Source organism: Protopterus annectens, chromosome 13.part0 (genome assembly GCF_019279795.1).
Source record: "Protopterus annectens isolate FY-2018-M chromosome 13.part0, PAN1.0, whole genome shotgun sequence".
In the NCBI taxonomy this organism is placed as follows: Eukaryota; Metazoa; Chordata; order Ceratodontiformes; family Protopteridae; genus Protopterus; species Protopterus annectens.
Window position 1 is genome coordinate 789,981,564 of NC_056747.1, and position 22,555 is coordinate 790,004,118.

Consider the following 22,555-nt stretch of genomic DNA (forward strand, 5'->3'; position numbering starts at 1 on the left):
TTCGGTCGGCCGGATTCCAAAGTCTGGGTCTGGCCTCGGCTGGTGTCGCACTTCACCCGACGTCATAGCTGCAGTTATTCGGGTATAAAGGCAAAAGCCGACACCATTTTCCTCAGTGTTTCTTGCCCCAGATGCCAGGTGCCCTCTAGGAAGGCTAAATTTGGATTAATGCAAATGATTCCAAATAGTAGAGAGCAAACAAAATATAAGCATGTATGTACATATATACAAACAAATACACCATAATAGATTCCCCCAGCTAGCTATAAGATGGGCAAATACCCTAGGAGTACCACAGAGGGGAAGGAGGGTGGGTAATCCTGACTGCAGATGCATTCCTATCGGACATCTACATTTATGGTAGGTACAAAACTGTACTATGTCCTTCAAGGATGCATCTGCAGTCCTTACAAATGGGTAGAATACCATAGCCAAACTGGGGGAGGAGGAGAAATAAAATTATGGTGTAGTTAAGATCCCTTGCAAAACAGCAGTGGCAAAACCTGCTCGGGATCTAGAGTATAGAGGTAAATTATAATGCTTGGCAAATGTATGCACGGAGCTCCAAGTAGCAGCCTCTAAAATGTCTTTGGTAGCCACTCCTCGTAGAAAAGCTGTGGTAGTGGCTGTAGCCCTTGTAGAGTGAGGCCTGATGTTTTCTGGAGTTTTCTTCCCATGGTAGGAGTAACAAAATCTAATGCAATTTCCTATCCACTTAGAGATTGTCTGTTTTGAAACTGCTTTTCCTTCCATTCCTGTTGCATATGCTACCAGTAGCTGGTCAGTTTTTCTATTGCCCTTGGTCCTGTCCAGATAGTAGCGTAATTGTTTATGTACATCCAAGGTGTGCAACAGTCTTTCTCCCCTGTTCTGTGGGTTGGAGAAGAATGTAGGTAGGTGGATAGCCTGATTTAAGGATACTCTGGAGACCACCTTAGGCATAAAAGTAGGATTTGTTCTCATGGACACTCTATCTTGATGGAAGATCAGGAAGGGCTGTACTGCCATTAATGCCTGTAGCTCAGATACCCTTCTTGCTGAAGTGATTGCCAGCAGGAAAGCAGTTTTCCATGATAAGTATTGTAATCCTGCTGTTGTTGCTGGTTCGAAAGGAGGAAGTGTCAATTTTTCTAGCACAAAGTTCAAGTCCCATGCTGGCAATGGTGGCTTCCTAGGTGGTTTTACATTTTTAATTCCTCTCAGAAGCTGCCTGAGCAGAGGATGTGAGAAGACTGGAGGATCCAAGTCGTATTCTGCTGAAATAGCTGATGCATGAATCTTAATGGAAGAATAGGACAGGCCTTTGTGGAAGAGCTCTGCCAAGTATTCCAGGATGTTGGCTATGTTTACCAGTGACACATTTTCTCCTTTTGCAGTACTCCAAATGAGATATCTTTTCCATTTTGCTGAATAATTTTTTCTTGTTGAGGTTCTGCGAGCCTCCAAGATAATGTCTTTAACCCTTTGGGATAAATTTGGGTTAATTGGTCTTATGCAATGTTCCAGGCAGTCAGCTGCAGTGTTTTCAGGTTTGGATACAGGGTGTTGTAGTTGTTCTGTGTTAACAGCAAGGGAAAGTACAGTTTTGTACCTACCATAAATGTAGATGTCCGAACAGGATAGCATCTGCAGTCATAACAAATGGGTTGTCCTGTCGTCAGGCAGCCCTTCGGTCGGCCGGATTCCAAAGTCTGGGTCCGGCTTCGGCTGATGTCGCACTTCACCCGACATCATCTCTGCTGGTCTTCAGGTATAAAGGCATCAGCCGACGCCATTTTCCTCAGCGTTTCTTGCCCCAGATGCCAGTTGCCCTCTTGGTAAGATAAATTTTGGATAAATGCCAATGTTTCCAAAAAAGTAGAAGGCAAACACAAAAAATAACAATGTATGTACATATATACAAACAAATACACCATAAGAGACTCCCCCCCCCCAGCTAGCTATTAGGAGGGTAAATACCTTAGGAGTACCACAGAGGGGAAGGAGGATGGGTAATCCTGACTGCAGATGCTATCCTGTTCAGACATCTACATTTATGGTAGGTACAAAACTGTACTATGTCCTTCAAGGATGCATCTGCAGTCATAACAAATGGGTAGAATACCATAGCCAAACTAGGGGAGGAGGAAGAAGAATTATGGTGTAGTTAGGATCCCTTGCAGTACAGCAGTGGCAAACCCTGCTCGGGATCTAGAGTATAGAGGTAAATTATAATGCTTGGCAAATGTATGCACGGAGGTCCAAGTAGCCGCCTCAATAATGTCCTTGGTTGCCACTCCTCGTAAGAAAGCTGTGGTAGTGGCTGTAGCCCTTGTAGAATGAGGTCTTATGTTCTGTGGAATTGGTTTTCCGTGGTAGGAGTAACAGAATCTTATGCAATTTCCTATCCATTTGGAGATTGTCTGTTTGGAAATTGCTTTTCCTTCCCTTCCTGTTGCATAGGCTACTAAAAGCTGGTCAGTTTTTCTGTGACCTTTGGTTCTTTCCAGGTAGTAGCGTAACTGTCTATGTACATCCAAGGTATGCAGCAGTCTTTCCCCCCTGTTCTGTGGATTGGGAAAGAAGGTAGGTAGGTGGACTGCCTGGTTTAAAGACACTCTGGATACCACCTTAGGCATAAATGTAGGATTAGTTCTCATGGACACCCTATCTTGATGGAAGATTAGGAAGGGTTGTACTGCCATTAAGGCCTGTAGTTCCGAAACCCTCCTTGCTGAAGTAATTGCCAGTAGGAAAGCAGTTTTCCATGATAGGTGTTGAAGATCTGCTGTTGCTGCTGGTTCAAATGGAGGGAGTGTCAATTTTTCTAGCACAAAGTTCAAGTCCCATGCTGGTAATGGTGGTTTCCTAGGAGGTTTTACATTCTTGATCCCTCTGAGGAACTGCCTGAGTAGAGGATGCGAAAAGACAGGTGGATCGAAGCTGTATTCTGCTGAAATAGCTGATGCATGTATCTTGATGGAGGAATAGGACAGGCCTGTATGTAGAAGCTCTGCCAAGTACTCCAGGATGTTAGCAATATCTATGTTCGACACATCTTTTCCTCTTTCAGTACTCCAAATGACAAATCTTTTCCATTTTCCTGCATAGTTCCTTCTTGTTGAAGGTCTGCGGGCTTCAAGGATAATGTCTTTAACCCTTTGGGATAGGTCTGGGTTAGTTGCTGCTATGTGATGTTCCAGGCAGTCAGATGCAAGGTTTTTAGGTTTGAGTGCATGATGTTGTAGTTGTTCTGAGTTAACATCAAAGGCATCAGGGGTATTGACCACATTCTCCCCTGAGACATGCTCCTCAGCAATGGATACCAGTGTTGTCTTGGCCAATTCGGAGCTATCAGGATTATCCTTGGTTCCTCTTTGATTTTCAGTAGTACCTTGTGCATCAAAGGAAGAGGTGGAAATGCATATGCTGTCAGGCCTTTCCAGCTGAAGGATAGAGAGTCCACCTTCCATGCAAGTGGGTGGTATGTCCTTGTGCAGAATTTTTTGAGCTGGTGATTGAGTGGGGATGCAAATAGGTCTATTTGTGGCATTCCCCATTTCTTTGTGATGGCCTTGAAGATGTCCGGGTGTAGCATCCATTCGTGAGCATCCGAGGTGGTTCTGCTTAACATGTCTGCTAGGGTGTTTTCTTTTCCGGCACAAATATTGCCTGTAACTGGATGTTGTAGCTCAGAGCCATATTCCAAAGGTCCAGAGTCATTCTGCATAGGGGTATGAATGAGTGCCTCCCTGTTTGTTGATGTACCACATGACTGTGGTGTTGTCTGTCCTTATCATTAAATGGCCTTCTTTGAGGAATGGTCTGAATTTCTGGATTGCTAGTTTTACTGCCAGCATTTCTTTTTGGTTTATGTGCAGGTGCAGCTGGTCTGGAGTCCACAATCCTTGTATGCATTTGTCCAACATGTGCCCCCAGCCTAGGTCTGAGGCGTCCGTTGTGATGGTTTGGCTTGCTTGAAAGTTGTGGAAGGGCAAGCCTGGGTTTGACTGGCATGCTTGAGCCCACCATAGGAACTCCTGTTTCAGGCATGGGATTAGTGGGATTTCGGTTTCTAAGCTGTGCCTGTGTTGAGACCATAAATTCTTTAGGTACCACTGTAGCTTTCTCATATGCAGTCTGGCATGTGGGACCAAGATTATGCATGATGCCATGAAGCCCAAGGCCTGCAGTACTTTTCTTGCTGTTAGTTTGTTCTGCTTTGTTAATGCCAAGAAGTAAAGAGGGAGTTGTTTTGTTTTTCTGCAGTTAGGAATGCCATTTGTTTTGCTGTGTCCAATTCCACCCAAGAATGTTCTTGTTTGGGATGGTATCAGTCTTGACTTTTGTAAATTGACTGTGTATCCCAGGGCTTGTAGTAAGCAAATGACTCTTTGTAAATCTGTTGTCAGCTTGCTTTTGTTGTCCGCTTGTAACAGGCAGTCGTCCAGGTATGGATAAATTTGGATTCCCTGTAGCCTGCAGTGAGCGATTACTGATGCCAGGCATTGTTTGTGAATACTCTGGGCGCAGTAGATAAGCCAAAGGGCAATGCTGAGAATTGATAATGCTCTGATCCTGCAAGAAATCTGAGGTATCTTCTGCAATTTGGTCGTATGGGGACGTGCAGGTATGCCTCCTTGAGATCTAGAGTTACCAGCCAACACTCCTTGCCCAGCATGGGAAGAAGTTGCTGTAGGGTCAGCATTTTGAATTTTGGGACAATGATGTATGTGTTTAAGAAGGACAGGTCGAGAATAGGTCTCCAACTTCTCTCTTTTCTTGGTACTAGGAAGAGTCTGGAGTAGAATCCTTTGCCCTGTTCTGTTATTGGTACTCTTTCCACAGCTCTTATCTTTGTTAATTGCGCTATCTGCTTTAGAGCTTCTGTTTTTTGATTTGGAGGTAGGTTTGGCATTCCTCTTTTTACTGGTAAGGTGTGGAAGTGGAACCTGTAACCTTGGTCTATGGTTTGCAAAATCCACTTGTCTTTTGTGATATAGTGCCAATTTTTCGAAAATAAGGCTAACTTTCCGCCTAAAGGTGCTGTTATTTGCTCCCTGGTAGGCGGTGTCAGAGCCAAGTCACTGTGATTGTCCTGTTGCAGTGGCAGTGGTTGTGTCTGTGCCTCGGTTATTGCCTTGCCACTGTCGTCCTCTGTAGGCACCTCCTCTGGATTGATTTCTGCCTCTACAGTGTCTATTCCTGCCTCTTTGAGATTTTGAGGAGTCTGGAAAGGACCAATTTTTGGCAGGCCAGTTCCTGCTAAACCTTGGGGGCTGAACCTGTAAGAAATCCTTAACTGTTTGTACAGATTTTGCCTTCTCTTCCATTTTCTTCATTACTTGCTGAGCAGGTGTACCAAGTAGACTGGCCTTATCCATAGGAGCATCTAACAGCTTTGCTTTAACATGATCCGGCAAGACCTGTTCTTTCAACCATGCATGCCTTCTTATCACTGTGCCAGTCATGGCTGATCTAAATGAAGCCTCCAGTGCATCATAGCCACATTTTAAAGAATGGTTACTAACCTGCTGAATGTTATTCACCATTTCTAAAACATATTTCTTATCTAAGGAGTCATCAGTGGACAGCTTCTTAGTTAACTGATCAAGCATAAACTCTTGGTATTGGATCATATGAAACTGACAGTTTAAAGCTCTAGCTGAGAGAGTAGCAGAGGTGTAAACTTTTTCCCCATCTCTCTAAGGACCTGGATTCCCTTTCAGAAGGAATAGGGTTTTTGCTGAGGTCGAGGCTACTGCCTTAGGCCCCTGGGATATAGTCTCAGGATCTGCAAGTGGGGCCTTGTATAGGTGGTGATGAGTGTCTGGCACCCTGTAAAATCTATCTGGTTTGGCAGGGGCTGGAGGTAAAGTATCAGGAGCAGTGCAAACATCATTAAATGCATCATCCACAACAGGCAGTACTGGAGGTATAGCTAAGGGCCTATGTTGTGGTAAGTGCAGAAATGTCCTAAGCCTTTTTCATGAATCTGAGAAATCTTGTCCCTGCCATTGGAATTGTTCTCTCATGGCATGTAAGGTTTCCCCAAAGGAAAATTCCTCTGGTGGAGAGGCAGATGGAATGGATTCTTCAGCATCGGAATCTTCATAAGTAGAAAAAGGAGCCTCTGGCTGGTCTGTAATGTCTGAGTCATCCAAGAATCATCAGAGGACACTGGCTCGGGGCTCTGCTCTAGGTCTCTTTTCTGGGGGCTGAGAGGCCCTGTCTGGGTGAGATTGGGATTCCCTAATTAAGGATATTAAATCCTCTGCCAGAGTAAGCATTTGTGAACTAGAAGTGGGCCTGTGTGAGGGGGGGCTTAACAGGCACTGATTTAACAGTTTTGGCTGCTTTAGCCCTGGCAAAGGCCTTAATAGACATGGCTGCAGGAGGCCTAGCAGCACCACGTGCTGGGGTAGAGACATCCAAAGGAATGGTGTCTGATAAATCACTAGGAACCACAGTAGTAGGCAAAACTTCTGAGGCCGATTCAACTAAGGTAGCGGGAGCCTCAGTAGTAGTCATGGATTCGGCTGAAGATTGACCGGTTTTCTCGGTTTCGGCCGAAACCGAGACACTCGCGGCTTGCTTAACCGTGGTTTCGGCCGAAACAGCGGACCGCGAGTGTCAGTCTTTTTCTTTGCGTTTTTTAACAATTTGGGTAGTCGGAGGATCCGACGGCATAATGTACACAAAATCTGAGCCGAAAAACTGTTCAGCAAACTCCGACCGACGCCTAAGCGTTCGTCGGTTGAAGGAAGCACAGGCCGAACAGGCTGCTACGTCGTGGTCTGGGCCTAAGCAAGGCAGGCAGTTAAGAGTGGAAATCTTTATGAGGTATTTGTTTCCCACAAGTTAAACAGTTATTGACTTTTTCTGACATCGGCTGAGGCAAGAAAGAGTCCCCAACGGGGTACTTAGCTTTTTTGAAGTCTTCGAAGTATTATTCGGTAGTAGTAATCTCTGGATCTGACCGACCGGCACTTGCGAACAGCTTCTGCTTCGGGCGCCGCGCAGCAAGAAAGACGGAGGAAAATGGCGTCGGCTGATGCCTTTATACCCGAAGACCAGCAGAGATGATGTCGGGTGAAGTGCGACATCAGCCGAAGCCGGACCCAGACTTTGGAATCTGGCCGACCGAAGGGCTGCCTGACGACAGGACAACCCATTTGTTATGACTGCAGATGCATCCTTGAAGGACATCTAGGGGCAGGGGCCATATTTGTTCCCGAGACATGCTCCTCAGTAATGGGTACCAATGTTGTCTTGGCCAGTCTGGAGCTATCAGAATGATCCTTGGACGGTCCTCTTTGATCTTCAATAGCACCTTGTGCATCAAAGGAAGTGGTGGGAATGCATATGCTGTCAGGTTTTTCCAACTGAAAGATAGGGAGTCCACCTTCCAAGCAAGTGGGTGGTACGTCCTTGTGCAGAACTTCTTTAGTTGGTGATTGAGTGGGGATGCAAATAAGTCTACTTCTGGGAGTTCCCATTTTCTCGTAATGGTTTTGAAGATGTCCGGATGCAGCATCCATTCGTGGGCATCCGTGGTAGTTCTGCTTAGTATGTCTGCTAGAATGTTTTCTTTTCCTGGTACAAAAAGTGCTTGTAACTGAATGTTGTAGCTCAGGGCCACATTCCAGAGGTCCATTGCCATCCGGCATAGAGGGTACGAGTGTGTGCCTCCCTGTTTGTTGATGTACCACATAACTGTGGTGTTGTCTGTCCTTATCAACAGTTGACCTTGTTGAAGAAATGGTCTGAATGTCTGAATTGCCAGTTTTACTGCCAGCATTTCCTTTTGATTTATGTGTAGGTGTAGATGGTCTTGAGACCATAAACCTTGTATACACTTGTCCAGCATGTGGGCCCCCCAACCGAGGTCTGAGGCGTCCGTTGTGATGGTTTGGCTGGGTTGAGTGTTGTGGAAGGGCAGTCCTTTGTTTGATTGACAGGCCTGAGCCCACCATTGGAATTCTTGCTTCAGGCATGGAATTATTGGAATTTGGGTTTCTAGGCTGTGCTTGTGCTGAGACCATAAATTTCTTGGGTACCACTGTAACTTTCTCATATGCAGTCTGGCATGTGGAACCAATATTATGCAGGATGCCATGAAACCCAAGGCTTGCAGGACTTTTCTTGCTGTTAGATGGTTCTGCTTTGTTAATGCCAAGAAGTAGAGAGGGAGCTGCTCCTGTTTTTCTACTGTTAGGAATGCCATTTGTTTTGCTGTGTCCAGCTCTGCACCCAAAAAGGTTATCCTTTGGGATGGTATCAGCCTTGACTTTTTTACATTGACTGTATATCCCAGGGCTTGTAGTAGGTAAATGACCCTTTTTAAGTCTTCTGCTAGCTTGTTTTTGCTGTCCGCTTGTATCAGGCAGTCGTCCAGGTAAGGGTAGATTTGGATTCCCTGAAGCCTGCAATGAGCAATTACTGATGCCAGGCATTTCGTGAATACTCTGGGCACAGTAGATAAGCCAAAGGGCAATGCTGAGAATTGATAATGCTCTGATCCTGCAAGAAATCTGAGGTATCTTCTGCAATTTGGTCGTATGGGGACGTGCAGGTATGCCTCCTTGAGATCTAGAGTTACCAGCCAAGACTCCTTGCCCAGCATGGGAAGAAGCTGCTGTAGGGTCAGCATTTTGAATTTTGGAACAATGAGGAATGTGTTTAAAGCGGACAGGTCGAGAATAGGTCTCCATTTGCTTTCTTTTCTTGGTACCAGGAAGAGTCTGGAGTAAAATCCCTGTCCTTGCTCCATAGATGGTACCTTTTCCACAGCTCTCATCCTTAATAATTGAGTTATTTGTTTTAGAGCTTCTGCCTTTTGATTTGGAGGTAGGTTTGGCATTCCTCTCTTCCCTGGTAGAGTATGGAAGTGAAACCTGTAACCTTGGTCTATTGTCTGCAAAATCCACTTGTCTCTTGTGATGTAATGCCAGTTTACTGAAAATAAAGCTAGCTTCCCGCCTAAGGGTGCTTCTAGTTGTTCCCTGGTAGGCGGTGCCAGAGCCAAGTCACTGTGATTGTCCTGTAGTAGTGGTGGTGGCTGTGTCTGTGGCTGTACCTCACTGGTTGTTACCCTGCCACTGGCGTCCCTGTAGGCACCCCTGGATTGACTTCTGCCTCTTGAACGCCTATTTCTGCCTCTCTGAGCTCTGGAGGAGTCTGGAAAGGACCAATTCTTGGAGGGCCAATTCCTGCTAAACCTTGGAGGTTGGACCTGTAAGAAATCTTTCACTGTTTGGACAGATTTTGCCTTCTCTTCCATCTTCTTCAGCACCTGTTGTGCAGGAGAGCCAAACAAATTGATCTTGTCCATAGGAGCATCTAGTAGTTTTGATTTGACATGGTCTGGTAAGGCCTGCTCTTTTAACCATGCATGCCTTCTGATAAATGTGCCAGTCATAGCTGATCTAAAGGAAGCCTCCAGTGCATCATAGCCGCATTTTAAGGAATGGTTACTGACTTGCTGTATGTTATGTACCATTTCCTGAACAGATTTTTTGTCTAATGATTCATCTGAGGACAGCTTTTTGGTTAACTGGTCTAGCATAAATTCTTGATACTGGATCATGTGAAACTGACAGTTCAAGGCCCTAGCTGAAAGAGTAGCAGAAGTGTAAACTTTTTTACCCCATCTCTCTAAGGACCTGGATTCCCTTTCAGAGGGGAGGGGGTTTTTGGCAGAGGTAGCTGCTACAGCCTTAGGTCCCTGGGAGATAGTCTCGGGATCTGCAAAAGGAGCCTTATACAAATGGTAATGCGTGTCCGGGACCCTGTAGTACCTATCGGGCTTAGCAGGGGCCGGAGGTAGTGAATCAGGAGCAGTACAAGCATCATTAAATGCATCATCTACAACAGAAAGGACTGGAGGTATGGCTAAAGGCCTATGTTGTGGTAAATGCAGAAAAGTTCTAAGCCTCTTTCTGGAGTCTGAAAAATCCTGACCCTGCCACTGAAATTGTTCCCTCATAGCATGCAAGGTTTCCCCAAAGGAAAATTCCTCAGGCGGAGAGGCAGAAGGAATAGACTCTTCAGCATCAGAGTCTTTATAAGGGGAGAAAGGAGCCTCTGGAGGGTTTGTATTATCTGAATCATCAGAGGAATAATCTGTAGAAACTGGCTCAGGGGGCTCTGCTCTAGGCCTCTTCTCTGGAGGTGGGTGAGAGGCCCTGTCTGGTTGAGGTTGGGATCCCCGGATTAAAGAAATGAGATCCTCTGCTAGACTAAGCATTTGTGAACTAGAGCTAGGCCTGTGAGAGGGGGTCTTAACAGGCACAGATTTAGTAGTTTTAGCTGCTTTAGCCCTGGCAAAGGCCTTAATGGACATGGTTGCAGGTGGCCTAGCAGCTCCACGTGCAGGGGTTGAAATATCCAAGGGAACAGTGTCAGATAATTCCTGAGAAACTGCAAGAGCAGGTGGGATTTCAGAAGCCGATTCCACCAGGTTGGAAGAGGCCTCGGTAGGAGGTAAGTTTTCGGCTGAAGGAAGAACCGCTTGCTCGGTTTCAGCCGAAACCGAGACACTCGTGGTCGGCTTAACCGCGGTTTCGGCCGAAACCGCGGACCGCGAGTGTCGGTCCTTTTCCTTGCGCTTTTTAGATATTTGCGTAGTCGGAGGATCCGACGGCATAATGTAAGCAAAATCGGAGCCGAAAAACTCCTCAGCAAATTCCGACTGACGTCTAAGCGTCCGCCGATTAAAAGAAGCACAGGCTAGACAAGCTGCTACGTCGTGGTCTGGGCCTAAACAAGGTAAGCAGTAAGAGTGGAAATCTTTATGAGGTATTTGTTTCCCACAAGTTAAACAGTTATTCACTTTTTCTGACATCGGCTGAGGCAAGAAAGAGTCCCCAATGGGGTACTTAGCTTTTTAGAAGTCTTCGGTAGTAGTAGAAGTATTCGGTAGTAGTAATCTCTGGTTCTGACTGACCGGCACTTGCGAACAGCTTCTGCTTTGGGCGCCACGCGGCAAGAAAGACTGAGGAAAATGGCGTCGGCTGATGCCTTTATACCCGAATAACTGCAGCTATGACGTCGGGTGAAGTGCGACACCAGCCGAGGCCAGACCCAGACTTTGGAATCCGGCTGACCGAAGGGTTGCCTGACGACAGGACAACCCATTTGTAAGGACTGCAGATGCATCCTTGAAGGACATCTGCTGTGGCAAAGCCTGCTCTGGATTTAGAGTAGAGAAGTAAGTGGTAGTGCTTGGTGAAAGTGTGCACTGAACTCCAGGTTGCAGCTTCTAAAATGTCTTTGGTTGGTACTCCTCTGAGAAAGGCTACTGCTCTGGTAGAATGTGGCCTAATGCCCTTGGGTACTGATTTGCCATGCTGTGCATAACAGAAGCGAATACAGTGTCCTATCCATTCTGAAATTGTCTGCTTTGAGATTGGCTTTCTTTGTGATCCTGCAGCAAAGGCTACAAACAGTTGCTCAGTTTTTCTGAAAGCTTTTGTTTTGTCCAAGTAGAATCATAGCTGTTTGTGTATGTCCAAAGCGTGCAAAAGTCTCTCCCCTTTATTCTGGGGATTTGGATAGAAAGTTGGCAAATGAATGGTTTGGTTAAGAGCCACATTGGAAACCACCTTCTGCATAAATGTTGGGTTTGTCCTTAGAGAGACCCTGTCCTGGTGAAAAATGATGAAAGGTTCCACTGCCATTAATGCCTATAACTCTGAGACTCTTCTTGCTGAAGTTATTGCTAGGAGCAGAGCAGTTTTCCATGATAAGAATTTTAGATCAGCTGTGCTGGCTGGTTCAAAAGGAGGCAGTGTGAGCTTTTCTAAAACAAAATTGAAATCCCAAGTAGGTATTGGTGCTCTCCTTGGGAGTCTTATGTTTTTTGCCCCTCTGAGGTACTGTCTTAGTAGTGGATGTGAAAAAATAGGAGGTTCCGTATTGTAATGAGCTGAAATGGCAGAGGCATGGATCTTAATAGATGAGAAGGATAGGCCTTTGTCCAGCATCTCAGTTAGGTATTGTAAAATCTGAGGTATATTTGGAACAAGTGGTTCGAGTCCTTGTGCCTGGTTCCAAACACAGAATCTCTTCCATTTTTCTGCATAAGATTTCCTAGTGCTGGGCCTTCTGGCTTCTAAAATGACATCCATAACAGCTTTAGAGAGAGGAGTCGGCCGAGTGGCTATATTATCTGCCATGCAGCCAGATTTAAGGTTCTGAGTTGACTGTGCAGAATCTGATTGTTTTGTTGCGTCAGAAGATGAGGAATTTGAGGTAAAGGCCAGGCTGAGCCTTGAGACAAGCTCTTTAGGACTGGGTACCAGTGCTGGCGTGGCCAGTCTGGGGCAATCAGGATAATTTTTGGCTTCTCTTGTCTGACTTTTAGGAGCACCTTGGGAAGAAGAGGCAGTGGAGGGAAGGCATAAACTATCAGGGTTTTCCAGCTGAATGATAGAGCATCCACTTTCCATGCTTGTGAATGATAAGTTCTTGCGCAGAATTTCTGTAGTTGGCAGTTGTTAGGGGAGGCAAAAAGATCTATGTCTGTGCGCCCCCATTTACATGTTATCATGCTGAAGACCTGTGGATTTAGCATTCATTCATGAGGATCCATGAGATTTCTGCTTAGTTCGTCTGCCAGTGTACTTTTTGTTCCTTGTATCCACTTGTACCAATAACTGTGTTTTTTTGTTCCTTGTATCCACTTGTAACAATAACTGTGGTATTGTCCGTCTTTATTAATAGTTGTCCTGGATGTAGAAGGTCCTTGAAAGCTATCAGGGCATTCTGTACAGCTAGCATCTCTTTTTGATTGATGTGAAGATGCATTTGTTCCTTGGGCCACGTGCCCTGAATACATTTTCCTGCCATATGTGCCCCCAGGCATAATCCGATGCATCTGTTGTTATTGTCTGCCTGGCTGTGGGTAAGGTGAAAGGCTGTCCCTTGTTGTGGTGACAGGCCCGGGACCACCATCGAAACTCCTGTTGTAGGCAGGGAATTAAAGTTATTATTGTTTCCAGGCTGTGGCAATGTTGAGTCCAAACACTTTTTAGATACCATTGTACTTTCCTCATATGCAGTCTTGCATATGGAATTAGTAGAATGCAGGACACCATGAAGCCCAGGGCCTGCAGAATTTTTCTTGCAGGGAGCTAGGTCTTTGTTGCCATCATTTGAAAGTAATGAGTCAGTTGCCTTTGCTTGTCTGGTATGAGATAAGCCATCTGGCAGTTGTATTTAAGCTTGCACCCAGGAATATTATCTCTTCAGAGGGCACTAGTTTTGATTTATTTTCGTTTACTGTGTACCCTAGGCAAATTAGTAATCTTTTTACAAACGCCAGATGTTTCAGAATAATGTCCTTGCTCTCTGCTTGAATAAGGCAGTTGTCCAAGTAGGGATATATTTGAATTCCTCTTTGTCTGCAAAATGCAATTATTGGTGCCAGGCATTTTGTGAAGACCCTGGGCGCAGTAGATAAGCCAAAGGGCAGTGCACAGAACTGGTAGTGCATTGAGCCAGCTATGAATCTGAGGTATCTTCTGTAAGATTGATTAGGATATGCAGGTGTGCCTCCTTGAGGTCCAAAGTAACTAGCCAAGCCTTCTTGCCCAGCATGGGTAGAAGTTGCTGCAGTGTTAACATTTTGAATTTTGGAACATCCAGGAAAGTATTTAGGATTGACAAATCCAGTATTGGTCTCCAGGCTTTGTCCTTTCTGGGTACTAGGAAGAGTCTTGAGTAAAATCCTTATCCCTGTTCTTGCTGTGGTACTCTTTGAATAGCTCCCATGTCCATGACAGCAGCAATTTGTTTTTGTGCCTCTGCCCATTGGTTTTGTGGCAGATCCGGCATACCTTTTGATTTTGGAAGGGTGCGAAAGTGGAACCTGTAACCCTGAGAAACAATATTCAGTACCCATTTGTCCTGGGTAATTGTGTGCCAATTTTGTGAGAATAGTGCTAGCTTTCCCCCTAGGGGTGCTGCCAAAAGGTAAGTGCTTGGCATTTGTAGAGGGAAGTCATTGGGACGGTTTCCTATAAGGTTGTGATTTGTCTTCTCCTCCTTTGGAGACTGAAGCACCCCATTGTTTAGGTTTGTAGGAGCCTTGGGGCTGAGATCTGCCTCTTGGGCATCTGTATCTGCCTCTTTGTGGCCTGTCTGGCACTGGAAAGGACCAATTTTTTGAAGGCCAATTTCTGCTAAATCTAAGTGGTTGAACTTGTAAGAAATCCTTTACTGTCTGCATTGATTTTGCTTTATCCTCCATTTTCTTTAACATCTCTTCTGCCTTAACACCAAACAAAGTATCTTGCTGTAGTGGAGCATTCAATAATTTTACTTTAACATGTTCAGGTAAACTTTGTTCGTTCAACCAAGCATCGTTTCGAATGACAGAGCTTGTAACTGCGGCTCTACATGAAGCCTCTAATGAATCAAAACCACATTGCAGAGTATGGTTTCCCACTTGTTCAGCTGCATGCAATAAATCCTGCATTTCCTTACTGTCAGGACTTTGAGTTTGTAAGCATTTACTGTTTTAACAAAGACATGAGGTACTGTTGATATTTAAGCATGTGAAACTGGCAGTTTAAAGCCCTTACAGCTAAAGTAGCAGAAGTGTAAACTTTTTTCCCCCATCTATCCAGAGCTCTGGAATCCCTATCAGAGGGGACATGGTTTTTAGCAGTGGAAGCCTTAACCCCTTTGGGACCCTGAGAAACTGTTTCTGGGTCTGCAGCAGGGTTTTTGTAAAAAAATTTATGAGAGTCAGGGACCCTTGTAGTGCCTGTCTGGCTTGACTGGTGCAGGGGGTAAAGAATCAGGAGACAGACTGGATTCAGAGAAAACATAATCAACAATGTCAAGCACGGGGGGGATAGCCAGGGGCCTGTGCTGGGGCAATAAAAGAAAGTCTGAGCCTTTTCTTGGATTCTGAGCAATCCTGGCTCCCCCAATGGAAATGCTCCCTCATGGTGTGCAGGGTTTCCCCAAAAGAATAATCCTCAGGCGGAGAGGCTAAAGATATAGATTTTTCTGCATCAGAGTCATCATAAGGAGGGAGAGAATATCCCTGATCTGAAGAGGAATCAGAGGAAATAGAAACCTGGTCAGAGGAATCATAGTCAGTGTCTTGCCTAGGCCTTTCATCAGGAGGGGGATGGGAACCCCTGATCAAAGTAATTAGGTCTTCGGCCATTTTAAGCATCTGTTTCTTTGGCATGGATGACTGTCCAGGAGAATGCTGTACTTGTTTCCTTGTCTTTAATGGTGTTTTTGACTTTGCCTTGGCTGCTGCAGTGGACTTAATAGTAAGCTGCGAAGGTATGAAAACACCCTCAGAAGCCGATGCCTGCTCAGCGGCTCTGGACCCATCTGAGGGAATAGTTTCTGCAGGCCCAATACCTTGAGTTTCCAGAGGCCTAGGTGTCTCCACGTGGGAGTCGGATACGGCCTGTGGCCCTGAGGTAGCGGGTGTCAGGGGCTGCAAAAGTGCCTCACTGAGAACTGGCGACTGGCCTAGAAGAGGCTTCGTCGTCGGTTTTGGACCTCGGATGCCTGTCCTTTTCTTTGTCTTTGCGTTTTTTATGAATTCCGGTCGTCGGTTGTTCCGATGGCATTATGTAGTTAAACCTTCGGCCAAAGTAATGTAAAGCAAAATCAAATCGACGCTTAATAGTGCGTTTATTGAATCTAGCACAAAACCGAAAACTAGTAATGTCGTGGTCAGGGCCTAGGCAAGGAATACAGTAAGAGTGGAAGTCCTTATGAGGTATTTGATTCCCACAAGAAATACAATTGTTAACTTTTACTGACATCGGTCTGGAGCAAGAAAAAGTTTCCCCAACGGGGTACTTAGCTTTATTGAAGACTTCGGTTCTGAAACTCGATTTCAAAAATCTCAGGAGTCGGCCAACCGGCTCTTGCAAACTGCTTTTTTTTTTGGGCACCGCGCGGCAATAAAGACTGAAGAAAATGGTGCCGGTTGCATCTTTTATACCCCTGGCACACTGAAGTCAGGGAAGAGGCGACTGCAACCGACGCCGGACCTAGACTTTGGAACTCTGGCTGACTGCAGGTAGCCTGCCAGCAGGATAACCCAAGTGTAATGACTGCAACAGTGAAACATGAGGAACATCTGATTAAAAGCAGGACAACTCTCCTCATGCTTAGAATTGCACACAATAAATGAAGCCTGAAATTCAACTGCAACATATTTTCTGTGCAGTTCATGGCACTCTTTCCTGCCTTCATTAATGCTGCAACACATCACCACTTTACTTCTCATTTCTGTCTTTTTATTTGTTTCACATTTTAATCTTGTATACTTCCATTTCCTCAGTTAATCTCCAACTCTGAACTAATAATTATACTTAGTTCATGTAAACAGAGCTTTTGGTAATGGTTGCCCTTCCCTTGACAGCCCTGGTTTCTTGAACCACAAAACATCTTGTCAATTTTTGACCAGACTTCAGGTCTTTGCTTACACCACTGTTCCTTTTCCACCTGATGTCACTGCACCTGATGTGTCCCTTTGCTGAGTGGGCTTTGCCTCTCCAGATAAAAGACCTCTTTGCCTTAAAGGTATGAATGTCCCCACTGCAAATGGAGTGGGGAAGAGAAGCACTGGCCATTATACTGCAGCCAGCTAGGGTTTTTCCTTAAGCCAACCTCTATGAACTCACAGGGCTCGTGCCACCTAGGGCAGAAAGCAAGAATAGCATGTGGGAAATGTCTCCACCTACAAGGCACTGAGTTCCTTTCTGCTGCCACCTAATGCAATAAAAACTCTCTTTATCCTTCCCTATTCCCTCTACCAGGAACAAGAGTGGCTCTCCCTTGACCAATGAAGGTCCCCAAAAGTCACAGAGGATGTGCCCAACTCCCAGTACATAGTGGATGCAGGTGCTACACCAGAGTGAATCAGGGTAAAAGAAGAGTGGTGTAAGGTACAACTAATACCCACAGCAGGTGTCACCCACCTGCAGCTGAGGGAAATTATTAGTTTGCTATGATGGGAAAAGCTGTTTGCTTAACTTTCTTTTTGTGGCTGGAAGAAGGACAGACAGATTGTCCCATGGTCAAATCGAAAATGGTCTCTCTTCCCCAGGGGAACCAAGAAGCAAATACCAGTAAACACAAAGCCTTTAAAAGTCACTTTTTCACAAACAGACAGTAAAAAATCACTTAGAAACACACTGCCACCCCAACAAAGTAAAACAATTTTTCCTCGAAAAATGGTTTTCAGTAACATTAAGCAACTTTTAAATGTACAGCACAATCTTGTGGTAGTCTGTTAAAACAAAAACTTCTAGTTTTAAAATAACATTCCTGAAGAGGAAAGTATTAATGATTAAAAAAAAATAATGAATGCAAGTCCCCCCCAAAAAGAGAACTTATCTGCCCAGCAAAGGAACAGCACAAGCCAAATACTGACTCTCGAAAGCCTCAGAGGAGAGTACTCTTCAGTGGCAGTAAAGCTCTGAAGGGCTTGTCACTCATACTTCTCTTACAGTCAGCTAAGCTCTAGCTGCCAGACAGTCTGGGCAGGTGGAAGGTGCGCTGATGCTTTTTAAGCTGGCCATCAGTTGTATCTTGGCAGGATATAACCCATATAGCTATAGCTACTGCATCAGTGATCAATATGATGAACATTGGATGGTGGATACATGGCAAGCTCTTCCAAAGTCACTAAAATCACTGACTGTCACTCAAACTGCTGCTAGTCTATTTTTCCTTTAAGAAAAGCAAGCTGTTAAATACCATCAATGTTTCTCTCCATGCAGCATGGAGAAATGTACAACAATTAACTGTTACTTTTCTCGTAATCTGCTTACACGTAGGAAATTAATCAAACTTCTGGATCTAAATGTTCCAATTTTCTGCTAAGCTGCTTTACAGAGAGAATTCCTGATGGCTGTACTTGGAGCTTTTCTCAAACAGTAAATTATTGTTCTGCATGTCTAAGAAAAAGCTCTTACAAACAAATGTACTTAATTTCTGCAAATATGTTTCCCCAGTACACTACATAACATACATACTGTAGATCAGTATGTGTGTAGATACCTTTAAAGAAGCTATCCCAGGACTTGTACAAGTGTATAAATACTGAGCACTTGCGAGCCTGACTGCCATTTTGAAGTTAGCTGTTGAGATGTAAGCATGTATGTACGTAAGCGCTGCTTAACTAGTTCGCATTTAAAGATGCCGCTATACATCCTAATGTGTTTGTATATATTAAAGCATCTGAAGGAAACCCCAAGCCTTCTCTTCATAAGTACTAGAGACAAACAAGCAATAGCAACACACGTTTGTAAACAGAAAACTGTGGATGAAGCTTCTAGCCTCCATGAGGTGCATACTCAGAGTTAGCTACTAGTAAGTCTGTGCCACATGACAAGCAATTTCACCAAATTCCCTGAAAATATGCAAAAGATTTTAAAGCTGTAAATCAATATTATACAACATTGACGTATTACACATTAACGAAGCAGACAAACCCAGCCATCATGATTCTCTCTCGTTACTGCTTAAAGGAAAAACTTACAGCCAAGGACTTGTCACAGGGGCAGGGACTACAAATAACATATTGTGCATGGGTTATCATATGTACAATCTTTAACAAGAAATTATTCCAATGACAAAACAAATTATTACTATTAGAATAAAAAATGGTACCTTCCGGCGCTCTGCTCATCATTGGAGAGCTCCTTGATACTGAGCCTGCATAGCTGACTGGAGTTCTTCGTGCACTGTTGTCCTCATACACTCCTGGGCTCAGCTGAGATTTAGGAGCTTCATGAAGTGCAGACCTGAGAACAGATGGACCTGAGCTAACTACAGTATGACGAGGACGCACAGAATCAACTGTCTTCACATCTTCATATTTCCCTCTTTCTGCTGCTTTCACACTCTCAGACATCAACTCTAGAGGACTATGCTGTGACTTACTGGGACCTGTGATGAGGGACTTCACATTATGTTTAATAGTAGACTGGCAAGCGGCACTGCTGTCATATTTAACTGGTGTTCCCTGGGGAAAACAGAAAAGATAAATGAAATTTACCAGGTTTTTTTTGTTTATACTTCATCTATATGATAGAGGAACCGAAGCTGAGAATAGACAGCTAAGTAACGATCAGTATTTCAGTAAGTGTATTTATTATTTAACCATAAGCTGTTCATACAATACTACAGAAGTCTTGTGCGAATGTAAAGCAAGAAGCTCATGCAAGTCTTCTGCATTTCTTACCTGTGTTATAGACCCTTCAATGACAGGCCGTGCATTTGGGGCTACTTCAGGAGTCTTTCTGTTCTCCTGGCTCAGAAGGTCATGAACAGAGCGGCCTGTTTCCTTAATGGTGGTCACTCCATCATATGGTTTTCCTTTGGTAATGCCTCCTTCAAAAGAACGTATGGGCGGACTTTCTCGTTTCATCTGTTTTCCATACTTCAGTCCTTCATCATATGAATCAGCAGCTGCCCTAGGAGTACCTGGAGGATGAGAGGGGATCAGTTACATGTAACGTGTGAATTACTAAATTGTTGCAGTTACTGTAACAATTAACTTTCCATCAGGCTGTTTGCTGAATAAAACAAAGACCCCATGGACTATTAGCCATAGAGTTAAAAACAGCAAATGCTAAAAGGCTTAATTTGCAGAACATAATGTATCTTCATACCTTTGGTGGTTGTCAGAAGTGTTGCACAAGATTTTCAACAAAATATTTTAATTAAACATACAAGAAAAAATGTACCAGAGAATAATTTTGTCTCATTTGTATGGACAGTTCATACAAAAAATGAAATCTGAAATGTAAAACTGTTTTTTTTTGTTTTCCAAATATCTTTATTAAATTTTCACATATGACAAAGGCAATCTTACATTTATATAAATGAAAAACATACAAAATGATACCACTTCAGTTGTAGTTTACATCATAGACACCAGTGAAAACTGTAGTTGCAAACATTATACATAATTTATAAACCATCCAGTCATCGTCAGTTAAGCATTATATGGCTCATTCAAGTCCTGCCTCTTAAACCTCATTCCTGCTCTGCATATATTTTCCCACAATTCCCATTTTTTTCCTATGTAGTTTGCTCCTTCCCTTTTCTAAAGATCCCAATTCCAGTTGTTTTATCTGTTACTACATTCACTACTTCTAGTAAAGTTGGTCTAGACTTTTGATTTCCATTTTCTAGTAATTGCTTTTTTGGCAGACATCACAATTAGACTCAGCAAGGCTACACTATGTCTAGGCAATTCTAATTCTGTAGCATAACTCAAAAAAATAATTTCCCCAGTCAGTCCAATCTGCTCACCCAGCATCTGCAACAGAGCAGTCTGCAGGGAGTCTCTAAAGTCTGCCAGCTTACACTCCCCAAAAATATGTTCCCAGTTACCTCTTTCTTGCCTGTCACATCTACAACATTTTCTATCCACCAGAGGAAAAATTATTTGGACGCTACTTGCGGTATAAAAATACCTATGTGAACACTTCCAGGCAAAGATCCTAAATCTTCTAGATTCTGAAATATAAAACTGTTGAACAGAAACTGAAAAATGATTTTTCATAGCCATCAAACAGAATCTGGTCAGGGGAAAAAGTTACTGACAAGACTTCAAAAACCTGTGGGTACTACTGGAATACTCTGCACACAACAAAGCTCCATTTATTTAAATGCAAGTGATGACGAAGAGTGAAACAAATGAATTTGTTAACAGTGCTGGCAAAAACACTAGGACCAGATTAAAATGATAAATACATCAGTGTTATTTACTTATGAATTCAGTAAATGTTTCAAGTTCTTTCCAGTTCCTCACCTTACTGCCATGAGAAGATGCCAAGGAAAAGCCCAATATTACAATTAGTAGGCACTGTTATGCTGAATGCTGTAAAAACATAAAAAGTAACACTGACATTGTACTTTACTCTTAATGGCCTTCCTTTTTTATAAAATTCTAAAAGCACAGATTACATTTAAACAAGCAGAATATATAAGTTTAACTAGCCACACCTTTGTCAATTAACACTAATATAACAGACTAACAGAACCATTTCTCTCAGTGCACTACTTTACAGTTAGTGCAAATAGTCACACCTCTAAGTTGCAGTTACACATCATTTGCAATCATCCTGTTTGTAAATACTCTATATTTTTCAATACTTTAGCAATTTAATACTTATAACATTTAATACTTCTAAGTGCAATTGAAGCCCCCCCCCCAAAAAAAAAAATCTCCTTGGTAGTCAGATGGGGAACAGGGTAGATGTAGAAAAAAATGACAAATGAATAATATTGATCTGTTTTACCACTACTGGGGGCACTGTATTTTTCCAGTGGTGCTCAGATGGCACTATTTAGGTGTTTAAGTGAGGTGGAGGAGGTAATGAGAATACGGAAAGGATGAGAATGGACAATATGACAACAGAATAGTTCACTGTGCCAATCAGCAGGATCAGGTTACAGTGATAAGTGTTGGTGGCTGTCTACATTAATCTGTTAAACATGGAAAGTGTAGATCACTAAAAATCAGCTTGTCATTTACAGATTAAATGAATGGGGTGAGGTGGAAGAGAAATCTAGACAACAGAAAGATCAAGATACAGAAAGTGGAAAGATGGTCAAAATATAGTGAAAGTTATTTATGACCAATTGTATAAATTAGTTAAATTCAAAAGTAAGGATCTGTAGCATATACAAAGATAATTTCAAGTGACCTGCCTGCCTGTGTGAGGGAGAGGTACAGTTAAGAGATTTTTAAAGGGGATGCCAGCCTCTCTGTGGCAATTCCGGCCTGTTTTGGGGGAGGGCTCAGCAAGTCTAAGATGCTACGTACTTTAATGCTAACTGCTCTATACTGATTTTAAGTTTCTTAGCCAACTAGGAGAAGGTAACAGAGAGAAAGTGGATTCAAGTGAAAATCAGTATTAAAAGACTGTAGAAGCAACATTTTTAAAGCTATTTCATGTGTGCGTCAAAGATCATCAATCTACTTCCGTACACTGAAGCTTTTTTCCCCCAAGGATTTTCAGTGGTTTGAGAGAGGCTCAATGTGAGACAAGAACCTATAGCCAAATAATGTCTTATGCGATGCATCTTTTTTAGCAAACTTTTAGGTGTGACAAACATTTTAAATGTTGTGAAGCTGCTAAGTCTTCTTAACTGGATGGGGAATTTATGCCATTTTGATGACAGATGCTTGGAGCATCATCTCCTGTCTTAAGTTTAACTTCTTTGAGCAGGCTTTGACTGGCCAACCAAAGTTAAATCATAGTATGCCACTTTAGCATACTGGTTAAGGCTGAACTGTACAGCAGTTTGAGTAAAGATAAATATGCTTAACTTTGTTTTCCAGAGACAGCCAATTATGTTTTGAGTTGCAGACTGATGTATATGAGTAGGTTGGCCTGCTGCAAATTTAGCTTCGTTGTCATGTTGCAGGCATTTTATTGAGTATATCGTTTTTAAGGTTACCAATAGCTACTGTATTTAAGAAATGCTTAGATAACTATAAGATAACGATAAGACGTCGGCTGAAGAGCAGGCATTCATGGTTCGAGCCCCCACAACACCAATTTTG

General features: G+C 43.4%; 1 protein-coding gene across 1 annotated transcript in view; it reads right to left on the reverse strand.

Annotated features, from left to right (window-relative positions):
• The window catches only part of NCOR1 (nuclear receptor corepressor 1), a 4,682,182-nt gene that overhangs the window by 787,905 nt on the left and 3,871,722 nt on the right, over positions 1-22,555 (reverse strand). The window contains exons 30-31 of the mRNA XM_044054890.1: positions 19,217-19,458; positions 18,643-18,997 (exon numbers count right to left, since the gene is read on the reverse strand). Of these exons, the coding sequence (XP_043910825.1) occupies positions 18,643-18,997; positions 19,217-19,458 (597 nt within the window). The remainder of the gene's footprint in view (positions 1-18,642; positions 18,998-19,216; positions 19,459-22,555) is intronic.